Below are 24,538 nucleotides of genomic sequence, written 5' to 3'. Positions count from 1 at the left end.
AAAAATAAAAAATACTTAAACTGTACTTCCCATGAACTTTTCACCATTCGTTTTATTCATTCATTATTTTCTAGACATATTTTTCATGCATCACAATTAAACAATTAAATAAATTCATAGCATTAAAGTTGTGTTTTGAGGTGATATAATCCATATACAATAGATACAGTATAGAAAAAAACAGCGCACACAGAGACAAGCGAAGCACAACAGATAATATTTTATTTTCTGTTCAAATGTTTGTTGCTAACAATTCATTAATTACAAAGATTTCAACTGGTGATTTAAGAGGAAAAAAGTAGTAGTGTTTTGAAGAGAAAAGTCACATTTTCAGAGCTTAAAAGAAGTCCAGGAAGAAAAACAAAATCCGAGAAAGATCATCGACACAAAATCAGAGGATTTTCCTGGGATTAAAACATGTGCAAGTTTAATACAGTGTTTCTGAACCCCCCCCCTCTCACCGATGGCCTGCAGAGTTAAAGTCACTTCAGTAAATGATCTGAATGTGGTGCTGCAAGACAAAAAAAGAAAATGGCACTGAAGGCACACTAGTGATTAAACTGGATATGCCACACATGCCTGTGCAGTATCTCACGCTTCTTAATGTACAATGAAACGTCCCACAATTGAGGAGGACCAATATTCACATGCCCCCTTGTGGCGGTACGGTGCTATGACTACACCTCCGCTATTTTTATTTTATTTGACTAGGCTAATGCTTCTCACTCATGATCGAACGATTAAAAATGAAGGGCCTTGTCCAGGAGTTTCTCTCTCTATGGTGAGCGGCTCTTCACACACATACTTATTTAAACAGAGCAAACGACTGCAGCAGCTTGTGAGAACTCATTAATAATCCTATGAGTTGTGGTCCTTTTCACTGTTCAGATTCCCACTTTGTCTTAGTCTCATGATTATGTGGCTATGGCACATTGGTTTTGCCAACTATACTTTTATGGCAAAAGATCTAAGTTAAAAATAATCCACGTCATGAAGGCTGGCGGGAGATGTGTAATTACTGTAAAAGATGCCCACTGGTTTAGCTTAACAGTAAAACCCCTGCAGTCTGTTGAGTGGCAGCTCGTCCCCTGGGTAGGTACTGCTCTCAAATGAATGGCCACTTGTCCGTGAACAGCTCAATAGGGGTTACAACGCCAGTATGGCAGGGGCTGGAATGTGGGGGGTTTATGGTCCCTTTGAAGGTTGCCCTTTCTTTCACTATTCAGTTGTGTGTACCCCATACTCTACAGTTTAAAAACAAAAAGTTATCCTTCACTCTTTTCTCTCAATCTTTGTTTAGAAACACAAACATATACCTATGATTAGGATAGTTCATCATGAATGCTTTTTTTCCTGTGAGTGTCCTATCGTCATTGACCTTGGTTTTTAATTCAGTTCCTCGCATGCATCTATGTATCAATAACCTAAACTAAGTATTAATAACCCTTAAAAACTCATAGGAAAATGGGTGGCTCCTCCAACAGGGAACTGGAGAGGTGTGTGTGTGTTGGGGAGAGCCGTCAACACAGGATTGCTAGTAGTGCTGTGGGGTGTACCTGGTGGCACCCTCCCTTAAAAAAGTGAAAAGGAAGAGAGGAAAGGAGACAAGTAGGAATGGGGGGAACCAAACCGATAAACCTTCATCAAAAATCAGGGTGGGGGTGGCTGGGACACAGTCTGTTCTTGGCACTTTTGCAGCGATACACAAGTACTATGTTGAATGTAGGTGCGTCGAGTGATTAAGCACGCATTATGTGTGTAAGGTGGTGGGGTCCTCAGCCATCCAGGGCGTGTTCCAGGCCATCCAGCGTTAGCTGGCTGCGGTGGGGAGAGTTGGGGCTGTTGGAGGGCGTGGAGTGCTTGGTGGAGTCCCAGTCCGGCTGAGGGAAGAGAGAAAGAGTGTTTATGGTAAAGATGGCTGCGGTGGGGAGAGTTGGGGCTGTTGGAGGGGGTGGAGTCCCAGTTCGGCTGAGGGAAGAGAGAGGGTGTTTATGGTAAAGATGGATTAGAGAGTTAACCTCTTGGGGCTAGGTGGGACGCTAGCGTGCCACCCGTGGTGCACTCCATCAACAGCAGGTGCATTTCAAGAGCGGCAAATTTGAATCCAAATAAATGTCAAAATTCAAATTTTTCAAAAATACAACTATGTTACACCATTTGAAAGATAAACATCTCCTTAATCTAACCACGTTTTACGATTTCAAAAAGGTTTTACGGCGAAAGCATACATTTAGAGTATGTTAGGACAGTACATTTACAAGAGTTGTGTGTAATGTTTTGTCAAGTCAAAGACAGGGTCACCAAAACCATAAAACCAGCTAAAATGATGCACTAACCTTTTACAATCTCCATCAGATGACACTCCTAGGACATTATGTTAGACAATGCATGCATTTTTAGTTCTATCAAGTTCATATTTATATCCAAAAACAGCGTTTTACTATGGCATTGATGTTGAGGAAATCGTTTCCCTCCAATAACCGGCAGTCAAGTCAGCGTCACAAATTAAATAATTAAAATTAGAAAACATTGGTAAAATATTATATTGTCATTTAAAGAATTATAGATTTACATCTCTTGAACGCAATCAACTTGCCAGATTTAAAAATAACCTTACTGGGAAATCACACTTTGCAATAATCTGAGCACTGCGCCCAGAAAAATACATGATGTAAGCCAGCCGGACTTCTCGTCATGAACGAGGGGAAAAAATATATTTCCGTTCGTTCAAACATGTCAAACGTTGTATAGCATAAATCATTAGGGCCTTTTTTAACCAGAACATGAATAATATTCAAGGTGGACGAATGCATACTCTTTTATAACGTATTGGAACGAGGGTACCCAACATGAACTAGCGCGCCAGGTGTCTAATGGGACATCATCGTTCCATGGCTCTTGTTCGGTCAGATCTCCCTCCAGAAGACTCAAAACACTTTGTAAAGGCTGGTGACATCTAGTGGAAGCAATAGGAAGTGCCAAAATATTCCTAAACCCCTGTGTTTTTCAATGGGATAGGTTTAAAGTCAATACAACACATCAGGTATCCACTTCCTGTCAGAAAATGTCTCAGGGTTTTGCCTGCCAAATGAGTTCTGTTATACTCACAGACACCATTCAAACAGTTTTGGAAACTTTAGAGTGTTTTCTATCCATATATAATAAGTATATGCATATTCTAGTTACTGGGTAGGATTAGTAACCAGATTAAATCGGGTACATTTTTTTTATCCAGACGTGCAAATGCTGCCCCCTAGACCCAACAGGTTAAAGGGATAGTTCACCCAAATTACATATTGGTTTCCTTACCCTGTAAGCAGTCTATGGACAAGGTATGACAGCAATCCATGCTTTGGTTTCGTTTCTCTGGCATTTGTGGCACAAATCCCATTCAAGTCATGGGACTGATATTAGCATTTTTCGTACATCACGTCTACAAGTGATTTTGTTGAGCTTAACAATCAATTTTAGATACTTTCGGATTATTTGGACATAACGTGCGAAAAACGCTAATATTGGTTTCATGACTTGAATGGGATTTGTGCCACAAATGCAAAAACGTTAGCATGTGAAAACAGTGAGTATATTTACACTCATAATTCGATATTAAACTGATTATGGCAGTAGTTAGAGCACGGAAATAGTCATGTAAACACCTACTCTACTTACACTATGTGGACACCCATTCAAATTAGTGGATTTGGTTGTTTCAGCCACACCCGTTTCTGACAGGTGTACAGCCATGCAATCTTCATAGACAAACATTGGCAGCAGAATGGCTCAGTGACTTTCAGCGTGGCTCCGTCACAGGATTCTACCTTTCCAACATGTGCTTCCAACTTTGTGGCAACATTTTGGGGGAAGACCCTTTCCTGTTTCAGCAAGACAATGCCACCATGCACAAAGCCAGGTCCATACAGAAATCGTTTGGCGAGATCGGTGGCCTGCACAGCCCTGACCTCAACCCCATCAAACACCTTTGGGATGAAATGGAACGCCGACTGCAAACCAGCCCTAATCGCCCAACATCAGTGCCCAACCTCACTAATGCTCGTGGCTGAATGGAAGCAAGTCCCCGCACCAATTTTCCAACATTTAGTGGAAAGCATTCCCTGAAGAGTGGAGGCTGTAATAGCAGCAAAGGGGGGACCAACTCCGTATTAATGCCCATGATTTTGGAATGAGATGTTCGACCAGCAGGTGTCCACATACACTACCAAATGTATCTTAATTGGCATAGTAAGCATACGCTGATTAAAACAGCTGGTTTTCTGAGAAATCGTTCTAATTATTAGGACAAGTTAACAGCTTAAATTGGCGTTCCAGCTGCGTATTTGATCTGCACATGTGCCAGCACCGGTAGCGCAAGCCTCCCACTTATACGCAAGTTCAGAAAAACTGAAAGTATACATCTTAGAAATAGTTTTCACATACAAACTTTATACACCGAGTGTACAAAACATTAAGGGCACCTGCTCTTTCCAAGACATAGACTGACCAGGTGAAAGATATGATCCCTTTTTGTCACTTGTTAAATCCACTTCAATCAGTCTAGATGAAGGTGAGGAGACAGGTTAAGGAAGGGTTTTCAAGCCTTGAGATAATTGAGACATGGATTGTGTATGTGTGCCATTCAGAGGGTGAATGGTCAAGACAAAAGATGCAAGTGCCTTTGAATGGGGTATGGTAGTAGGTGCCAGGTGCACCGGTTTGTGTCAAGAACTGCAATGAACATGATCACTGTGGTAGAACGTTTATTTTGATTAGCAGCCTGATGTGTCCATGTAAACAGAATTATTAGGGAAATTGCTCTTCTTGCAAAGCATGTAAACATTTTAAACTATTATATTAATCTGACTATCCACAATAATCGTATTATTGTGTGCATGTAACAGTGCTCAGTGCCAGTGAAACTAAGTATTGCTGTCATACAGTACCTTGTCCATAGACTGCTTACAGGGGAAAACAATGTGGCATTTTGTCATTTGGGTGAACTATTCCTTTAAGTTGCTAATTGTTTGGCTCAACTGTTGCCTGGTTCATATACATAAAATAAAAAGCAATGTCTTTTCTCATGAAACCACACACATCCTTTACTTTATGCAGACAATATGCTTTTGCTCATCAGTGTGGAGAGGTCTATCATTTTCCTATCAAATTAGGTAATTTCTGGACAATATTTCTGTCCATTTAGGGGACCCCTTTTGGCTTAAAAGCATTCCAATAAGAAAAAGTTCCATATACTGTAGCCTTTAACAATACAAACTGAAATATTAATGATTAATGTTTGCTTTGGCAAAGTCAGAGAATGTGTCATCATACCCAGGAAGATAGTTGAATTTAAGGTAACAGAGAATGTGGGATAGAGGGAGATGGACAGAGAAAAGAGAGGAGCATAGATTGAGTAAATGTGTGAGTGATGTGTGTGTGTGTGTGTGGTGTCTTTACCTCTCTTTCGAAGTCCCCGTCTGGGTCGGAGATGTTCCGCGACGATCCTGCTTCTCCAAAGTCTGCACCTCCATGACACAGTGACACAGTGACACACACACACACCGAGACACAGACCATTAGCATCAATGACAGAGAGAGAATGGATTTACTAGTGTGTGTGTTGAAATGTATGCATTACGTGTTGTATGTGTTCACATGTGGAAGGTGCGTGTGCTTGGGATCCTCTCACCAGAGGCTGTGCGGGTGATGTGGGTCTTGCTCCTCTGTTGCCGGGAGATACTGGATAGCGGGCGGGGCTTATCCTTGGCCGGGTCGTCCTGAGAAGAATGCATCACACTCTGTGCCGCCACGCAGTCGCCAACACACACAGACAAGCCAGTGACAAATACAGCCATTGGTATAGAAGGACCTTACTATATGAGTGAACAGGTTTATGCTCATTAGGACACACAACAGAATACGTTTTAAAACATTTTTTAAAATTAGTGTTTCTTATTTGACAAGTCCCATTTTGGACCTTCCCTGTTTCATTGACTTTAATTCCTTTGGGTGCCTAATGAACACGACCCATGTACATGAGTAGACAACGTCAAGACATTTACATGGATGCTCACACATTAAACCAAATAAAATGTAATTGTATTTGTCACATGCACCGAATATAACAGGTGTAGACCATACCGTGAAATGTTTACTTACATCAGCCTTGTACACGCTCACACACACACACACACTCACTTTGTGATAAATAAACTCCAAATGCACAGCAAGTCCCTCGTTTGACTGAAACAAGTCACACGTACCGTGGCATGTTTTCACAAAATTCTATGGGGGGGGAAACAGCCATAGGGAAGTGTCTACTTCACTTTTGGTGTTGGTGGCTGTCTACTAATGAAATTAACCTTTTTTTCAAATCTTTCTCTCCATTGAAACCCTGAGGTAAGCTTTTCAAGTATGTTGCCGTTTTTAACATGACAAATATGCAGAGATCACACAAAACACAACCACACACTGCAGCCAGTACAGAAAAACAGACTCATATGACATCAGCCGAAATAAAACGACCAGCTTTCGAAAAACTCACTGCACTTCAGCAAATGGAAAAAAGAACAGCGAGAAAGGAAGGAATGGGAAGAAGGAAGAGTGCAAAGGGGTGAGAGAGAGGGTGGTGGGAACGCTGGAAATAGGCCCGGTCCCAAGTCGACCCCTCGTACCACCTCCCTATTTACTTGTGGAGATCGAAGACGAACGGTTAGATAGGTATGATCAATGATATTGCTTATCCCCTCAGATTCACACAAGTGCATAGGGGTCTTTTCCTCAAATCTAGGCCATAAGGGTAGAAGTACAGCCAGTTGTATAATTTCCCTCTAGTTAGGGACTGATTCAGACCTGGGTCACCAGGTAACTCTGTCCAATTAAAAAAGAAAGTGAATCAATCAATTAACAACCAAAGAGAGAGAACGAGAACCAGCAGTCCTCCAGGCTCATATTTGACTACCAGTACCCTGGCATAGGGTGGCGATGTGTAATTGCGCAAAAGAGGTGGTGGTGGTAAAAGGAGGAGGCAGGAGGGGTGGGAAACGTCAGGTTAGGCCTACCCTTCCTAGGGAGGAGGTGGAGGGAGAGGAGGAGAACTGGGGCAGGATGCAGTGCTGCAGCGAGTAGGTGGTGGTGGCAGGTTCTTTTTGCAGGTAGAGGTCGGCCGACACAAGGCTCATGTGATAGATGTGCTCAAAGTTGCTCGGTGGGGAGATCAGGGCGTGGTGACGGGAGGATGAGGGGGGGGGGGTGGTGCTCTCGCTCTGCTGCTGGGCCGGGCAGGGGGTGAGAGAGAGAGGGGAAAAAGGACACAAACAGGACACAGAGGAAAAAAGAGGGAAGAGGGAGGGAGAAAGTGAAAGAGGGTGTGGACAATAGGGTCATTCTCCAAAAGGAGGAAAACATGGGCAGAGATGGTGGAAAGTAGGAGAAGGTAGTATAGCAGTGCTATTCTGTGGAGTTAGGAGTGGGAGCTGCTGCTGTCAGAAAATGTTAGGAGACACAATTTTGGCTCCAGCGGTGTCTTGTGATCGTTAGAATCCAGCTGTTATGGCTCCTGTTTTGTCACCTGCAATATCAGTAAGCTTATCAGGGGGTTGGGAGGCCATTTTTGTTCGTGGGTTATTAATACAATATGAGGCAGACATTTTGGCTCAAGCTGTGTTGACCGGATGGTCAGTTGAGGCCCTTACCAGAGGCAGATCCATGAGGACCTGCATGCCGTCGCCGGGGCCCATGTGTGCCACGTGGTTGAAGTTGATTGGGTTAGAGATCATCTTGGATCTCAGCTCAGGGTCCCTCAGCATCTCTCTGTCAACACAAGACACGTGGTTAACAATGGTCAGTGTGTATTATTGTGAATAGTTGTACACAGTGAGTGTACTACAATGGGGGTATACAAACTGACGTACAGTACCAGTCAAAAGTTACAACACACCTACTCATTCAAGGGTTTCTCAATTTTTAAAATATTTTCTACATTGTAGAATAATAGCAAAGACATCAAAACTATTAAATAACACATATGGAATCATGCAGCAACCAAAAACGTGTTTAACCTGTTAGGGCTAGGGGGCAGTATTGACACGGCCGGATAAAAAACGTACCCGATTTAATCTGGTTACTACTCCTGCCCAGAAACTAGAATATGCATATAATTATTAGCTTTGGATAGAAAACACTCCAAAGTTTCTAAAACTGTTTGAATGGTGTCTGTGAGTATAACAGAACTCATTTGGCAGGCCAAAACCTGAGAAGATTCCAAACAGGAAGCGCTCTCTCTGACCATTTCATGGCCTTCTTGATCATCTCTAACCAAAACAGGGGATCTCTGGCATGACGTGACATTTTCTAACGCTCCCATAGGCTCTCAGAAGGCGCCAGAACGATGAATGGTGGGTTTGCAGGCCCTGGCTGAAAAACATTAGCGCATTTGGATAATGGTTGATCTGAGGACAATGAGACTGGAGGCGCGTGCACGAGCCGACACCATGTTTACTTTCTCTCTCTTTGAACGAAAACAACGACCCCCGGTCGGAATATTATCGCTTTTTTACGAGAAAAATTGCATAAAAATTGATTTTAAACAGCGGTTGACATGCTTCGAAGTACGGTAATGGAATATTTAGACATTTTTTGTCACGAAACGCGTCGGGCGCGTAACCCTTCGTCACCCTTGGATAGTGTCTTGAACGCACGAACAAAACGCCGCTATTTGGATACAACTATGGATTATTTGGAACCAAACCAACATTTGTTATTTAAGTAGAAGTCCTGGGAGTGCATTCTGACGAAGAACAGCAAAGGTAATCAAACTTTTCTAATAGTAAATCGGAGTTTGGTGAGTACCACACTTGGTGGGTGTCAAAATAGCTAGCCTGTGATGGCCAGGATATCTACTCAGAATATTGCAAAATGTGCTTTCACCGAAACGCTATTTTAAAATCGGACATAGCGAGTGCATAAAGGAGTTCTGTATCTATAATTCTTAAGAGCATAGTGGGTGCCAATGTTTCATACTAAGCCGCAGGCAGAACTTTACCGAAATGATTACTAGGTCATTTGGCGGAAATAAAGGTTTCGGCTTTGATACCGGTATGTGACTAGTTTCAGGAAACTAGGCGTGTTGCGCATCACTACTTCACAGGACAGCCATTTGAATGTAATTATTGTATTTTTATCAGAAATGCCTTCTGGAACATGTAAACTTCCATGCCATCTGTAAATCCGAATAAAATTGTTAAGTTATGAGCCTAGTCGGTTTTAGCCATGTAAAAAGACAGGAACCTTCCCGCTAGCCCTGATTGGCTGAGATAATGGGTGGGCTGGACATGCCGAGAGAGGAGTTCAGATTGGTTTACCATATAGCACACTTCTGTCTATAACATGAGCTGGTCAGTATGCGTAAGTAATCCATTCTAACACTGCTTTTTTTTTTAAAGACATCACGTAGTAAAACAGCAAAAGTGTTGCTCTACACTTTCTGGAGGACCGAGTTTTGAAATCAGTGGATTAAGTATGATAGCTAAGGATATGGAGAAAATTCTGACGTTTGATTGCAAATATGCAGAAATAATTAAAAAAAAGAGAACACAGAGAAGGCTGTTGTATGAAACACCCGTCTCCAGATTACTTCAAACTAAGGGCAACCATGGCATCCGTGACAGAGGGAGAAGCGTCCATCCATGTATATGGGTAATATAGTCTAGCTAGTTACATTTTTCAGATATATGTTTTGTCAGAAAGTCGCTTTCATTTCAAGTTAAAGAGTACTGTTAGCTAGCTAACTAACGTTAGCTGGCTGGCTTGCTAGCTAACATTATGTGTATGATCTGTGTAGTAATATTATTAATCTCAGAGCTAGTTATAGCCATTTTCTCAAAAGCGAGGTTACAAGTTTATCAACTTGCAAAGCAGAATTACTTACACTACAGTTGAGGAACAATGGGAATGATATACCAAATCTCTACTTTTATCCAATGTAAAAATCAATTTCAAATTTTGCTACATAAGACCGAATCGAGACGGTCGGTCACATATAAAGAAAAGGCGGAAAAAAGGTTGGCGTTATGATGGTTGCCAGAAAAACATCTTAGTATGAAAGGGATAATAATGATAAGTGAACAGAGTAATGTTACCTCCTCTGATGGTCGAGCAGAAGCGCTCTCTACTCCGGACCACAAATAACCTCCTGGCGACTGTGGTTCAAGCCCAGACTCCACCTCCCTTGTCTAGGCCCCTACTTTCTGTCTCCCCTCTCTACTTTACTGCGTCACAGTCCAAAAGTCAATCAAAGTATAAAATGGGATCGGAAAAAAGGTTACCTCCTCTGCTGAAGTCTCTCCTCCTCGGGGACCTTGAAGAGGAACTTTCTCTTGCTGCGTGTCCTCATCATCAGCTTCTTACTGTTGCCAGACGTCTCCGGGATGGCCAGGTCACCTTCTGGAGAGCGACTATATTGAAAAGCTGTACTGAGACCGAAATGCTCCTGAGGATTCGTTAATGACTATATTATGTATAGGTGTAGTTGTGCCTGAGGAGGTAGTAGAGAGTTAAGGCATTGAGGGGTCTGTAGTTAGTAAGTATATTAAAGGTAGACTCAGCGATATGATGTAGATGCAGCAAGAAAAACAGCATAGGGGGTCAATTTCTGCAACAACTAAGAGTGTTGAAGCGCGAGGCTCAACTTCTCCTCCTGGCTACCACATTGTAACAGTGTGAAGCCAACCCACACACATGTGTAGATACTGTGTGTGACTTTGTGAGAGTGAAGTCTTACATCACGCTCATCTCAATATCTGCGGGGCTGCTCATGGCAACGTCATTTCGTTGAGTCTACCTTTAAGGTGTAGGTGAGTGTATTTGGGGATACTGTATACAGTGCCTTCAGAAAGTATTCATACCCCTTGACTTTCTACATTTTGTTGTTACAGCACAAATTCAAAATGGATTAAATAAAAACTTCTCTCACCAATCTGCACACAACACCCCATAATGACAGTGATTGTTTTTAATGTTAGCAAATGCATGGAAAATTAAATAGAAATATCTAATTTACATAAGTATCTCCAACCCTTGAGCCATCACCTTATAGAAGAACCTTCGGCAGTGATTACAGCTGTGAGTCTTTCTGGGTAAGTCTCTAAAGAGCTTACCACACCTGGATTGTGCAACATTTTCAAAATTCTTCATGCTCCGTCAAATTGGTTGTTGATCATTGCTAGACAACCATTTTCAGATCTTGCCATTGATTTCAAGTATATTTTTAAGTCAAAACTGTAACTCGCCACTCAGGAACATTTACTGTATTCTTGGTATGCAACTCCAGTGTAGATATGTCTTTGTGTTTTAGGTTATTGTCATGGTGAAAGGTGAATAAATCTCCCAGTGTCTGGTGGAAAGCAGATTGAAAAATGTTTGACTCTAGGATTTTGCCTGTGCTTAGCTCCAATCCCTTTCTTTTTTATCCTGAAAAACTCCCCAGTCTTTAACAATTACACCAAGCATACCCATAAAATGATGCATCCACCACTATGCATGGTACTCAGTAATGTGTTGTATTGGATTTGCCCCCCAACATAACACTCTGTATTCAGGACAAAAAGTAAATTGCTACATTCTTTGCAGTTTTACTTTATAGCAATGGAATGAAACACACAACCAATTCCTCAAGTGTCATGCTGTAGGTGAACCACACACCTGAATCATTGTGTGGTCCTGTCCAGAAACAACCCCCTAACCCCTAGACCCTTGTGGAGATCTGACAGGATTGGACAGGTGTAAGCAACACCGCCAAAATTTCACTGAGCCTACCAGAGGGTAGGGTGGAGCTCTCAACATGTCACCATCCATCAATCCCGCTCAGATCTCCACAAGTGTCTAGACTCTGGGCAGTAGGGGCTAGGGATTGTTTCTGGACAGGCCATGGGTATTATGGAAACTCAGTCAGTCAGTCAGTCTAGCACGGTCAAAAAATTGTAATAGCTGTCAAAGACTTGCTTCCTCTCTCCTTGGAATAATCCAAATTGCATTTCCTTGATCGTCACATCCTCACTCCTTGTCTCTTTAAAACCCATTGGATAAGAAGGTCAGAGGTCCCTCACCTCTGAGTTTTGAGAAAGCGGCGAGAGGAATCAAGGAAATGTAATTAAGACTTTCATTGTTTCCTCCATTCCTCACTTCCATCTCAAAGCACATTGCACTTTCCAATGCATTTTCAAGGAGAGGCAAGGAGTGGAGGAAACAAGGACAGAGGAAGCAATGACGGCTAGTTCAGACACTCATTAACACTTTTACATTTATATTTTTGTCATTTAGCAGACGCTCTTATCCAGAGTGACTTAGTGAGGGGGAGGACTATCTAAGATACTCTTTGAAGAGGTAGGGTTTCAGATGTTTTCGGAAAATGGTTAGGGACTCTGCTGTCCTAACTTCAGGGGGAAGCTGGTTCAACCATTGGGGTGCCAGGACAAAGAAGAGCTTGGACTGGGCAGAGAGGGAGCTGCCCTCCCATAGGGGTGAGGGGGCCAAGAAACTGAGGTAACAGAACAGAGTGCTCGGGTTGGGGTGTAGGGTTTGAGCATAGCCTGAAGGTAGGGAGGGGCAGTTCCTCTTGCTGTTCCAGACGTAAGCACCATGGTCTTGTAGTGGATGAGAGCTTCGACTGGAAGCCAGTGGAGTGTGCAGAGGAGCGGGTTGACATGAGAGAACATGGGAAGGCTGAAAACCAGGCAGGCTGCTGCGTTCTGGATAAGTTGCAGGGGTTTGATGGCACAAGCGGGGAGCCAAGTCAACAGAGAGTTGCAGTAGTCCAGACGGGAGAGGACAAAATGCCTGGATTAGGATCTGCACCACTTCCTGTGTGAGGTAGGGTCGTACTCTAGAGATGTTGTAGAGCATTTCCTAACGCTGCCAGAGACCCGGAACTCCACATGGTTGCGCGTGCAGGGTACACTAAATTAGAAGGGTTGCATCCAAGTGGGGAGTGTCTGTAAAACCTACAGGGAAAGGCTTGAACATATATAAACTCAGCAAAAAAAGAAACGTCCCCTTTTTCAGAACCCTGTCTTTCAAAGATAAAAAATAAAAATCCAAATAACTTCACAGACCTTCATTGTAAAGGGTTTAAACACTGTTTCCCATGCTTGTTCAATGAACCATAAACAATTTATGAACATGCACCTGAGAAACGGTCGTTAAGACACTAACAGCTTACAGACGGTAGGCAATTAAGGTCACAGTTATGAAAACTTAGGACACTAAAGAGGCCTTTCTACTGACTCTGAAAAACACCAAAAGAAAGATGCCCAGGGTTCCTGCTCATCTGCGTGAACATGCCTTAGGCATGCTGCAAGGAGGCATGAGGACCGCAGATGTGGCCAGAGCAATAAATTGCAATGTCCGTACTGTGAGACGCCTAAGACAGCGCTACAGGGAGACAGGACGGACAGCTGATCGCCCTTGCAGTGGCAGACCACGTGTAACAACACCGCCACAGGATCAGTACATCCAAACATCACACCTGCGGGACAGGTACAGGATAGAAACAACAACTGCCCGAGATACATTAGGAACGCACAATCCCTCCATCAGTGCTCAGACTGTCCGCAATAGGCTGAGAGAGGCTGGACTGAGGGCTTGTAGGCCTGTTGTGAGGCTGGTCCTCACAAGACATCAACGGCAACAACGTCGCCTATGGGCACAAATCCACCGTCGCTGGACCAGACAGGACTGGCAACAAGTGCTCTTCACTGACGAGTCGTGGTTTTGTCTCACGAGGGGTGATGGTCGGATTTGCGTTTATCGTCGAACGAATGAGCGTTACACCGAGGCCTGTACTCTGGAGCGGGATCGATTTGGAGGTGGAGGGTGCGTCATGGTCTGGGGCAGTGTGTAACAGCATCATTGGACTGAGCTTGTTGTCATTGCAGGCAATCTCAACGCTGTGCGTTAAAGGGAAGACATCCTCCTCCTCATGTGGTACCCTTCCTGCAGGCTCATCCTGACATGACCTTCCAGCATGACAATGCCACCAGCCATACTGCTCATTCTGTGCGTGATTTCCTGCAAGACAGGAATGTCAGTGTTCTGCCATGGCCAGTGAAGAGCCCGGATCTCAATCCCATTGAGCACGTCTGGGACCTGTTGGATTAGAGGGTGAGAGCTAGGGACATTCCCCTCAGAAATGTCTGGGAACTTGCAGGTGCCTTGGTGGAATATTGGGGTATCATCTCACAGCAAGAACTGGCCAATCTGGTGCAGTCCATGAGGAGGAGATGCAGTGCAGTACTTAATGCTGCTGGTGGCCACACCAGACACTGACCGTTACTTTTGACCCCGCCTTTGTTCAGGGACACATTACATTTCTGTTAGTCACATTCTGTTAGTCACATGTCAACATGTCTGTTATGTTCATACAAATATTTACACATGTTAAGTTCGCTGAAAATAAACCATGTTGACAGTGAGAGGACGTTTCTTTTTTTGCAGAGTTTAGAAACCACACACGTATTTGCCAAAGCTACAAAAAGAGGAAAAATGTGATCTGAAAATAACAAAGTAAGATATTCAAGAGAGAGTGGTATAATAACTCTGCAGAACAACTCGTCAGAACCGCCATCCATACACATACACACACACAATGCTTGAAGAGATTATGGATTATGATTTCATTTGTTTATTTTTGTCAATGAGTTTGTTGACAGAAACCATTGTATTTTATTATATAAACTACTTAAAATATAGAAATGCTGTTAATCTTTTTCTTTCTTCAGGAATAAATGAATAGTTGACTAAAGCACAAACAGACCTGGCTACTAGGCATGACAAAGAAACAAGCAGTGTCCACGTTTCACGTTCAATTTTGTTGTTGCTAGGTGGAGTTAAGGCCCAAAGAGACCAATCTACACTTTTATTCCTGTAAGTAGACATGTGAAGCTGAAAGAAAATCATATTTCAATGTATATCAAACCATTTAGAAATGTATTCATATATAAAAGACCCATATATAGTGGGGTCCGACATTATTGATAAAGATGATCAAAACTGATTATAAAATAATTCAAATACTGAGCTATCTTGCGTGTAAAAAAGGGGGAAATGAAATGATTTTATAATAATAAAATTGCTCAGAGAATTAAAGGTTGTTGGGAGCTGTGCTTTGGCAAAGTAGGTGGGGTTATATCATGCCTGTTTGGCCCTGTCCGGGGGTATCGAAGGATAGGGCCACAGTGTCTCCCGACCCCTCCTGTCTCAGCCTCCAGTATTTATGCTGCAGTAGTTTATGTGTCGGGGGGGCTAGGGTCAGTCATATCTGGAGTATTTCTCCTGTCTTATCTGGTGTCCTGTGTGAATTTAAGTATGCTCGCTCTAATTCTCTCTCTCGGAGGACCTGAGCCCAAGGACCATGCCTCAGGACTACCTGGCCTGATAACTCCGTGCTGTTGTTCTGTTATAATCTCCACCCTGCACAGCCAGAAGAGGACTGGCCACCCCTCAGCCTGGTTCCTCTCTAGGTTTCTTCTTAGGTTCTGGCCTTTCTAGGGAGTTTTTCCTAGCCACCGTGCTTCTACACCTGCATTGCTTGCTGTTTGGGGTTTTAGGCTGGGTTTCTGTACAGCACTTTGTGACATTAGCTGATGTAAGAAGGGCTTTATAAATACATTTGATTTAGTCTACTTTGTGCATGATACAAGTCATTTTTCCAACAATTGTTTCCAGACAGATTATTTCACTTATAATTCACTGTATCACAATTCCAGTGGGTCAGAAGTTTACATACACTAAGTTGACTGTGGCTTTAAACAGCTTGGAAAATTCCAGAAAATGTCATTGCTTTAGAAGCTTCCGATAGGCTAATTGACATCATTTGAGTCAATCGGAGGTGTACCTGTGGAGGCATTTCAAGGCCTACCTTCAAACTCAGTGCCTCTTTGCTTGACAATATGGGAAAATCTAAAGAAATCAGACAAGATCTCAGAAAAAAAATGTGTAGAACTCCACAAGTCTGGTTCATCCTTGGGAGCAATTTACAAACGCCTGAAGGTACCACATTCATCTGTACAAACAATAGTACGCAAGTATAAACACCATGGGACCACACAGCTGTCATACCGCTCAGGAAGGAGGCGCGTTCTGTCTCCTAGAGATGAACGTACTTTAGTGCGAAAAGTGCAAATCAATCCCGGAACAACAGCAAAGGACCTTGTGAAGATGCTGGAGGAAACAGGTTCAAAAGTATCTAAATCCACAGTAAAATGAGTCCTGTATCAACATAACCTGAAAGGCTGCCCAGCAAGGAAGAAGCCACTGCTCTAAAACCGCCATCAAAAAGCCAGACTACGGTTTGCAACTGCACATGTGGACAAAGATCGTACTTTTAGGAGAAATGCCCTTGGTCTGATGAAACAAAAATAGAACTGTTTGCCCATAACGACCATCGTTATGTTTGGAGGAAAAAGGGGGAGGGGCTTGCAAGCCGATGAACACCATCCCAACCATGAAGCACGGGGGTGGCAGCATCATGTTGTGGGGGTGCTTTGCTGCAGGAGGGACTGGTGCACTTCACAAAATAGATGGCATCATGAGGAAGGAATATTATGTGGGTATATTGAAGCAACATCTCAAGACATCAGTCAGGAAGTTAAAGCTTGGTTGCAAATGGGTCTTCCAAATGGACAATGACCTCAAGCATACTTCCAAAGTTGTGGCAAAATGGCTTAAGGACAACAAAGTCAAGGTATTGGAGTGGCCATCACAAAGCCCTGGCCTGAATCCTATAGAAAATGTGTGGGCAGAACTGAAAAAGCGTGTGCGAGCAAGGAGGCCTACAAACCCGACTTAGTTACACCAGCTCTGTCAGGAGGAATGGGCCAAAATTCACCCAACTTATTGTGGGAAGCTTGTGGAAGGCTACCCAAAACATTTGACCCAAGTTAAACAATTGAAAGGCAATGCTACCAAATACGAATTGAGTGAATGTAAACTTCTGACCCACTGGGAATGTGATATAAGAAATAAAAGCTGAAATAAATCACTCCACGTCAGCACCAACGAAGTTAGGATGAAACAGTCAGAGGTAATCAAGCGCAACATAGCTTCAGCGTGTAAATCAGCCAGAAAGATGTGTTGGCATCGAGTATTTGTCTCTGGCCCCCTCCCAGTTAGGGGGAGTGATGAGCTCTACAGCAGTCTCACAACTCAATCGCTGGTTGAAAACTGTTTTCTGCCCCTCCCAAAAGATATAATTTGTAGATAATTGGCCCTCTTTCTGGGACTCACCCACAAACAGGACCAAGCCTGACCTGTTGAGGAGTGACGGACTCCATCCTAGCTGGAAGGGTGCTCTCATCTTATCTACGAACCTAGACAGGGCTCTAACACAATGAAATTTGGTGCAGCCCAGGCAGCAGGCTGTTAGCCAGCCTGCCAGCTTAGTGGAGTCTGCCACTAGCACAGTGTAATCAGCTCAACTATCCCCATTGAGACCGTGTCTGTGCCTCGACCTAGGTTGGGCAAAACTAAACATGGCGGTGTTCGCCTTAGCAATCTCACTAGAATAAAGACCTCCTCCATTCCTGCCCTTATTAAAAGAGATCGTGATACCTCACATCTCAAAATTGGGTTACTTAATGTTAGATCCCTCACTTCCAAGGCAGGTATAGTCAATGAACTAATCACTGATCATAATCTTGATGTGATTGGCTTGACTGAAACATGGCTTAAGCCTGATGAATTTACTGTGTTAAATGAGGCCTCACCACCTGGTTACACTAGTGACCATATCCCCCGCGCATCCCGCAAAGGCGGAGGTGTTGCTAACATTTACGATAGCAAACTTCAATTTACAAAAAACCCGTCATTTTCGTCTTTTGAGCTTCTAGTCATGAAATCTATGCAGCCTACTCAATCACTTTTTATAGCGACTGTTTACAGGCCTCCTGGCCCATATACAGCGTTCCTCACTGAGTTCCCCAAATTCCTATCGGACCTTGTAGTCATAGCAGATAATATTCTAATTTTTGGTGACTTTAATATTCACATGGAAAAGTCCACAGACCAAAAGGCTTTCGGAGCCATCATCGACTCAGTGGGTTTTTGTCCAACATGTCTCTGGACCTAGTTTTGTCCCATGGAATAAATGTTGTGGATCTTAATGTTTTCCCCCATAATCCTGGACTATCGGACCACCATTTTATTACGTTTGCAATCGCAACAAATAATCTGCTCAGACCCAAACCAAGGAGCATCAAAAGTCGTGCTATAAATTCTCAGACAACCCAAAGATTCCTTGTTGTTTTTGGTTGTTTGCTTTGGCACCCTTCAACATTACATTTATGCATGCAAACACTCACTTACACTACTGATTACACACCATTGATAATTACTTTATTTAATAAATATATATTTTGATACTCCTTGTCTCCCCGTTGTCTCCCTTTTGTTGCGAACTGAGCCGGTTCGTAACATAAGGAAGTGGATGGCTGCAAACTTTCTACTTTTAAACTCGGACAAAACAGAGATGCTTGTTCTAGGTCCCAAGAAACAAAGAGATCTTCTGTTGAATCTGACAATTAATCTTGATGGTTGTACAGTCGTCTCAAATAAAACTGAAGGACCTCGGTGTTACTCTGGACCGTGATCTCTCTTTTGACTAACATATCAAGACTGTTTCAAGGACAGCTTTTCCCATTTACGTAACATTGCAAAAATCTGACATTTTCTGTCCAAAAATGATTCCATGCTTTTGTTACTTCTAGGTTAGACTACTGTAATGCTCTACTTTCCGGCTACCCGGATAAAGCACTAAATAAACTTCAGTTAGTGCTAAATACGGCTGCTAGAATCCTGACTAGAACCAACATTTGATCATATTACTCCAGTGCTAGCCTCCCTACACTGGCTTCCTGTTAAGGCAAGGGCTGATTTCAAGGTTTTACTGCTAACCTACAAAGCATTACATGGGCTTGCTCCTACCCATCTTTCCGATTTGGTCCTGCCGTACATACCTACACGTACGCTACGGTCACAAATAGCAGGCCTCCTAATTGTCCCTAGAATTTCTAAGCAAACAGCCGGAGGCAGGGCTTTCTCCTATTGAGCGCAATTTTTATGGAATGGTCAGCCTACCCATGTGAGAGACGCAGACTTGGTCTCAACCTTTAAGTCTTTATTGAAGACGCATCTCTTCAGTAGGTCCTATGATTGAGTGTAGTCTGGCCCAGGAGTGTGAAGGTGAACGGAAAGGCACTGGAGCAACGAACCGCCCTTGCTGTCTCTGCCTGGCCGGTTCCCCTCTCTCCACTGGGATTCTCTGCCTCTAACCCTATTACAGGGGCTGAGTCACTGGCTTACTGGTGTTCTCCCATGCCGTCCCTAGGAGGGGTGCGTCACTTGAGTGGGTTGAGTCACTGACGTGGTCTTCCTGTCTGGTTGGCGCCCCCCCTTGGGTTGTGCCGTGGCGGAGATCTTTGTGGGCTATACTCGGCCTTGTCTCAGGATGGTAAGTTGGTGGTTGAAGATATTCCTCTAGTGGTGTGGGGGCTGTGCTTTGGCAAAGTAGGTGGGGTTATATCCTGTCTGTTTGGCCCTGTCCGGGGGCATCTTTGGATGGGGCCACAGTGTCTCCTGACCCCTCCTGTCTCAGCCTCCAGTATTTATGCTGCAGTAGTTTATGTGTCGGGGGCGAGGGTCAGTCTGTTATATCTGGAGTATTTCTCCTGTCTTATCCGGAGTCCTGTGTGAATTTAAGTATGCTCTCTCTCTTTCTCTTCTCTCTCTCGGAGGACCTGAGCCCTAGGACCATGGCCCAGGACTACCTGGCATGATGACTCCTTGTTGTCCCCAGTCCACCTGGTTGTGCTGCTGCTCCAGATTTAACTGTTCTGCCTGCGGCTATGGAACTCTGACCTGTTCACTGTGATTACTATTATTGGACCATGCTAGTCATTTATGAACATTTGAACATCTTGGCCATGTTGTTATAATCTCCAACCGGCACAGCCAGAAGAGGACTGGCCACCCCTCATAGCCTGGTTCCTCTCTAGGTTTCTTCCTAGGTTTTGGCCTTTCTAGGGAGTTTTTCTAGCCACCGTGCTTCTACACCTGCATTGCTTGCTGTTTGGGGTTTTAGGCTGGGTTTCTGTACAGCACTTTGAGATATCAGCTGATGTAAGAAGGGCTATATGAATACATTTGATTTAGAGTCAACATGGGCCAGCATCATCATGTTATTCCAAATAGAACACAATACATGGAACTTGCAGGTTACGGAAATATTTTTCAAGTTGAGATCAGACAGATCAGATCGAAGTATTGGTTATAATAGACCATATATGTGAAAGTATTGGTTATAATAGACCATATACGTGACACAGTATTGGTTATAATAGACCCGATACGTGACACAGTATTGGTTATAATAGACCCGATACGTGACACAGTATTGGTTATAATAGACCCCATACGTGACACAGTATTGGTTATAATAGACCCCATACGTGACACAGTATTGGTTATAATAGACCCCATACGTGACACAGTATTGGTTATAATAGACCCCATACGTGACACAGTATTGGTTATAATAGACCCCATACGTGACACAGTATTGGTTTTTGAGATGGTTTGGTATTTTACATTTACATTTAAGTCATTTAGCAGACGCTCTTATCCAGAGCGACTTACAAATTGGTGCATTCACCTTATGATATCCAGTGGAACAACCACTTTACAATAGTGCATCTAAATCTTTTAAGGGGGGGGGGGTTAGAAGGATTACTTTATCCTATCCTAGGTATTCCTTAAAGAGGTGGGGTTTCAGGTGTCTCCGGAAGGTGGTGATTGACTCCGCTGTCCTGGCGTCGTGAGGGAGCTTGTTCCACCATTGGGGTGCCAGAGCAGCGAACAGTTTTGACTGGGCTGAGCGGGAACTGTGCTTCCTCAGAGGTAGGGGGGCCAGCAGGCCAGAGGTGGATGAACGCAGTGCCCTTGTTTGGGTGTAGGGCCTGATCAGATCCTGAAGGTATGGAGGTGCCGTTCCCTTCACAGCTCCGTAGGCAATCACCATGGTCTTGTAGCGGATGCGAGCTTCAACTGGAAGCCAGTGGAGAGAGCGGAGGAGCGGGGTGACGTGAGAGAACTTGGGAAGGTTGAACACCAGACGGGCTGCGGCCTTCTGGATGAGTTGTAGGGGTTTAATGGCACAGGCAGGGAGCCCAGCCAACAGCGAGTTGCAGTAATCCAGACGGGAGATGACAAGTGCTTGGATTAGGACCTGCGCCGCTTCCTGTGTGAGGCAGGGTCGTACTCTGCGAATGTTGTAGAGCATGAATTTATTATATATATATATATTTGAGATGGTTTGGGATGAGTTGGACAGCTGAGTGAAGGAAAAGAAGCCAACAAGTGCTCAGCATATGTGGGAACTCCTTCAAAACTGTTGGAAAAGCATTTCAGGTGAAGCTGGTTGAGAGAATGCCTAGAGTGTGCAAAGCTGTCATCAAGGCAAAGGGTGGCTACTTTGAAGAATCTCAAATATATTTTGATTTGCTTAACACTTTTTGGGTTACTACATGATTCCATATTTTACATTTTACATTTTAGTCATTTAGCAGACGCTCTTATCCAGAGCGACTTACAGTAGTGAATGCATGCATTTTTTTTTTGTACTGGCCCCCCGTGGGAATCGAACCCACAACCCTGGGGTTGCACACACCATGCTGGCGTTGCAAACACCATGCTCTACCAACTGAGCCACAGGGAAGACCCCATACGTGACACAGTATTGGTTATAATAGACCCCATACGTGACACAGTATTGGTTATAATAGACTCCATACCTGACACAGTATTGGTTATAATAGACCCCATACTGGTACAGAATATGAGTTGGCCTACTGTAGGCCTAAGTTATCTGGCTATGCTCCATGCAATATGCTGTGAGCTTGTATTTATTATGGATCCCCATAAGCTGCTGCCAAGGCAACAGCTACTCTTCCTGGGGTCCAGCATAATTAAGGCAATTATTAAAAAAATTAAACATTACAATACAGATTTCACATCATATTAAGTGGGTGCCATCACACCTCTACTAACACAGTCCATGTGTACATGTGTGAAATGTGAATATGTTATCAGTCTCTGCTGTTCCATAAGGTGTAAATTTATCTGGGTTTTTTTCAATTAATTTTACTGCTGGCATGAGTCACTTCATGCGGAATAGAGTTCCATGTAGTCATGGCTCTATGTAGTACTGTGCGCCTCCCATAGTCCATTCTGGACTTGGGGACCGGGAAGAGACCTCTGGTGGCATTTCTTGTGGGGTATGCATGGGTGTGTGCCAGTAGTTCATAAAGACAGCTCGGTGCATTCAACATGTCAATACCTCTCACAGATACAAGTAGTGATGAAGTACATTTCTTCTCCACTTTGAGCCAGGAGATCGACAAGCATATTTTAAATGTTAGCTCTCTGTGTACATCCAAGGGCCAGCCGTGCTGCCCTGTTCTGAGCCAATTGCAATTTTGTTAAGTCCCTCTTTGTGGCACCTGACCACACGACAGAACAGTAGTCCAGGTGCAACAAAACTAGGACCTGTAGGACCTGCCTTGTTGATAGTGCTGTTAAGAAGGCAGAGCTGCGCTACATTATAGACAGACTTATCCCCATCTTAGCTACTGTTGTATCAATATGTTTTGACCATGACAGTTTACAATACAGGGTTACTCGATTTGCCCCAAATACAATGCTTTTTTATAAAAATATTTAGGACTAACTTATTCCTTGACACCCATTCTGAAACTAAGTGCAGGTGTTTGTTAATTGTTGCAGTCATTTCGGTTGCTGTGGTAGCTGACATGTATAGTGTTGAGTCATCCGCACACACAGACGCACTGGCTTTACTCAAAGTCCGTGGCATGTTTTTAGTAAAGATTGAAAAAAGTAAAGGGGCCTTGACAGCTGCCCTGGTGAATTCCTGATTCTACCTGGATTTTGTTGGAGAGTCTTCCATTAAAGAACACCCTCTGTGTTCTGTCAGACAGGTAACTCTTTATCCACAATATAGCAGGGGGGGTGTAAAGCCCTAACATATACACTACCGTTCAAAAGTTTGGGGTCACTTAGAAATGTCCTTGTTTATTTATTAATTTTACCTTTATTTAACTAGGCAAGTCAGTTAAGAACATATTTTTATTTTCAATGACGGCCTAGGAACAGTGGGTTAACTGACAGATTTTTTATCTTGTCAGCTCAGGGATTCGAGCTTGCAGCCTTTCAGTTACTCTGTGCAAATCAATTTTAAAACATTTTTGACATGCGTTTTTCTGTTTTTTTGTTTGTTATTCTGTCTCTCATGGTTCAAATAAACCTACCATTAAAATGATTGACTGATCATTTCTTTGTCAGTGGGCAAATGTACAAAATCAACAGGGGATCAAATACTTTTTTCCCTCACTGTATATAAGGTCCCACAGTTGACAGTGCATGTCAGTGCAAAAACCAAGCCATGAGGTCGAATGAATTGTCCTTAAAGCTCCGACACAGGATTGTGTCGACGCACAGATCTGGGGAAGGGTACCAAAACATTTCTGCAGCATTGAAGGTCCCCAAGAACACAGTGGCCTCCATCATTCTTAAATGGAAGAAGTTGGGAACCACCAAGACTCTTCCTAGAGCTGGTCGCCCGGGCAAACTGCACAATCGGGGGAGAAGTGCCTTGGTCAGTGAGGCAATCAAGAACCCGATGGTCACTCTGACACAGCTCCAGAGTTCCTCTGTGGAGATGGGAGAACCTTCCAGAAGGACAACCATCTCTGCAGCACTCCACCAATCAGGCCTATATGGCCAGACGGAAGCCACTCCACAGTAAAAGGCACATGACAGCCTGCTTGGAGTTTGCCAAAAGGCACCTAAAGGACTCTCAGACCATGAGAAACAAGATTCTCTGGTCTGATGAAACCAATATTGAACTCCTTGGCCTGAATGCCAAGTGTCACGTCTAGAGGAAACCTGGCACCATCCCTACGGTGAAGCATGGTGGTGGCAGAATCATGCTGAGGGGGGGTTCAGTACCAGGGATTGGGAGACTAGTCAGGATCGAGGCAAAGATGAATGGAGCAAAGTACAGAGAGATCCCTGATGAAAACCTGCTCCAGAGCTCTCAGGACCTCAGACTTGGGCGAAGGTTGACCTTCCAACAGGACAACAACCCTAAGCACACAGCCAAAACAACGCAGGAGTGGCTTCAGGACAAGTCTCAAAGTCCGCGAGTGGCCCAGCCTGAGCCTGGTCTTAAACCTGATCCAACATCTCTGGAGAGACCTGAAAATAGCTGTGCAGCGACGCTCCCCACCCAGCCTGACAGAGCTTGTGGATCTGCATAGAGGAATGGGAGAAACTCCCCAAATAAAGATGTGCCAAGCTTATAGCGTCATACCCAAGAAGACTTGAGGCTGTAATCACTGCCAAAGGTGCTTCAACAAAGTACTGAGGAAAGGGTATGAATACCAAAGCACATTACATTTTTTTATAATTTAGCAAAAATGTA

The 24,538-nt window shown here is 43.7% G+C and overlaps 1 protein-coding gene across 10 annotated transcripts in view; it reads right to left on the bottom strand.

Annotated features, from left to right (window-relative positions):
• Positions 1-201: 201 nt before the first annotated feature.
• The window catches only part of LOC106607646 (serine/threonine-protein kinase MRCK beta), a 133,488-nt gene continuing 109,151 nt past the window's right edge, over positions 202-24,538 (bottom strand). For 4 of the 10 annotated variants that reach the window (XM_045720720.2, XM_045720723.2, XM_045720725.2 and 1 more), the window contains 6 exons: positions 10,317-10,434; positions 7,686-7,803; positions 7,053-7,259; positions 5,681-5,789; positions 5,449-5,516; positions 202-1,880 (listed from right to left, as the gene is read on the bottom strand). In XM_045720720.2, coding sequence (XP_045576676.2) covers positions 1,776-1,880; positions 5,449-5,516; positions 5,681-5,789; positions 7,053-7,259; positions 7,686-7,803; positions 10,317-10,434 — 725 coding nt within the window. In that variant the 3' untranslated portion in view covers positions 202-1,775. The other 6 variants (XM_045720721.2, XM_045720722.2, XM_014204806.3 and 3 more) reach the window with 6 other exon arrangements.

This window comes from Salmo salar, chromosome 06, assembly GCF_965601325.2.
Source record: "Salmo salar chromosome 06, fSalSal1, whole genome shotgun sequence".
Lineage (NCBI taxonomy): Eukaryota > Metazoa > Chordata > Actinopteri > Salmoniformes > Salmonidae > Salmo > Salmo salar.
This window is presented reverse-complemented; position numbering and strand designations above follow the sequence as displayed.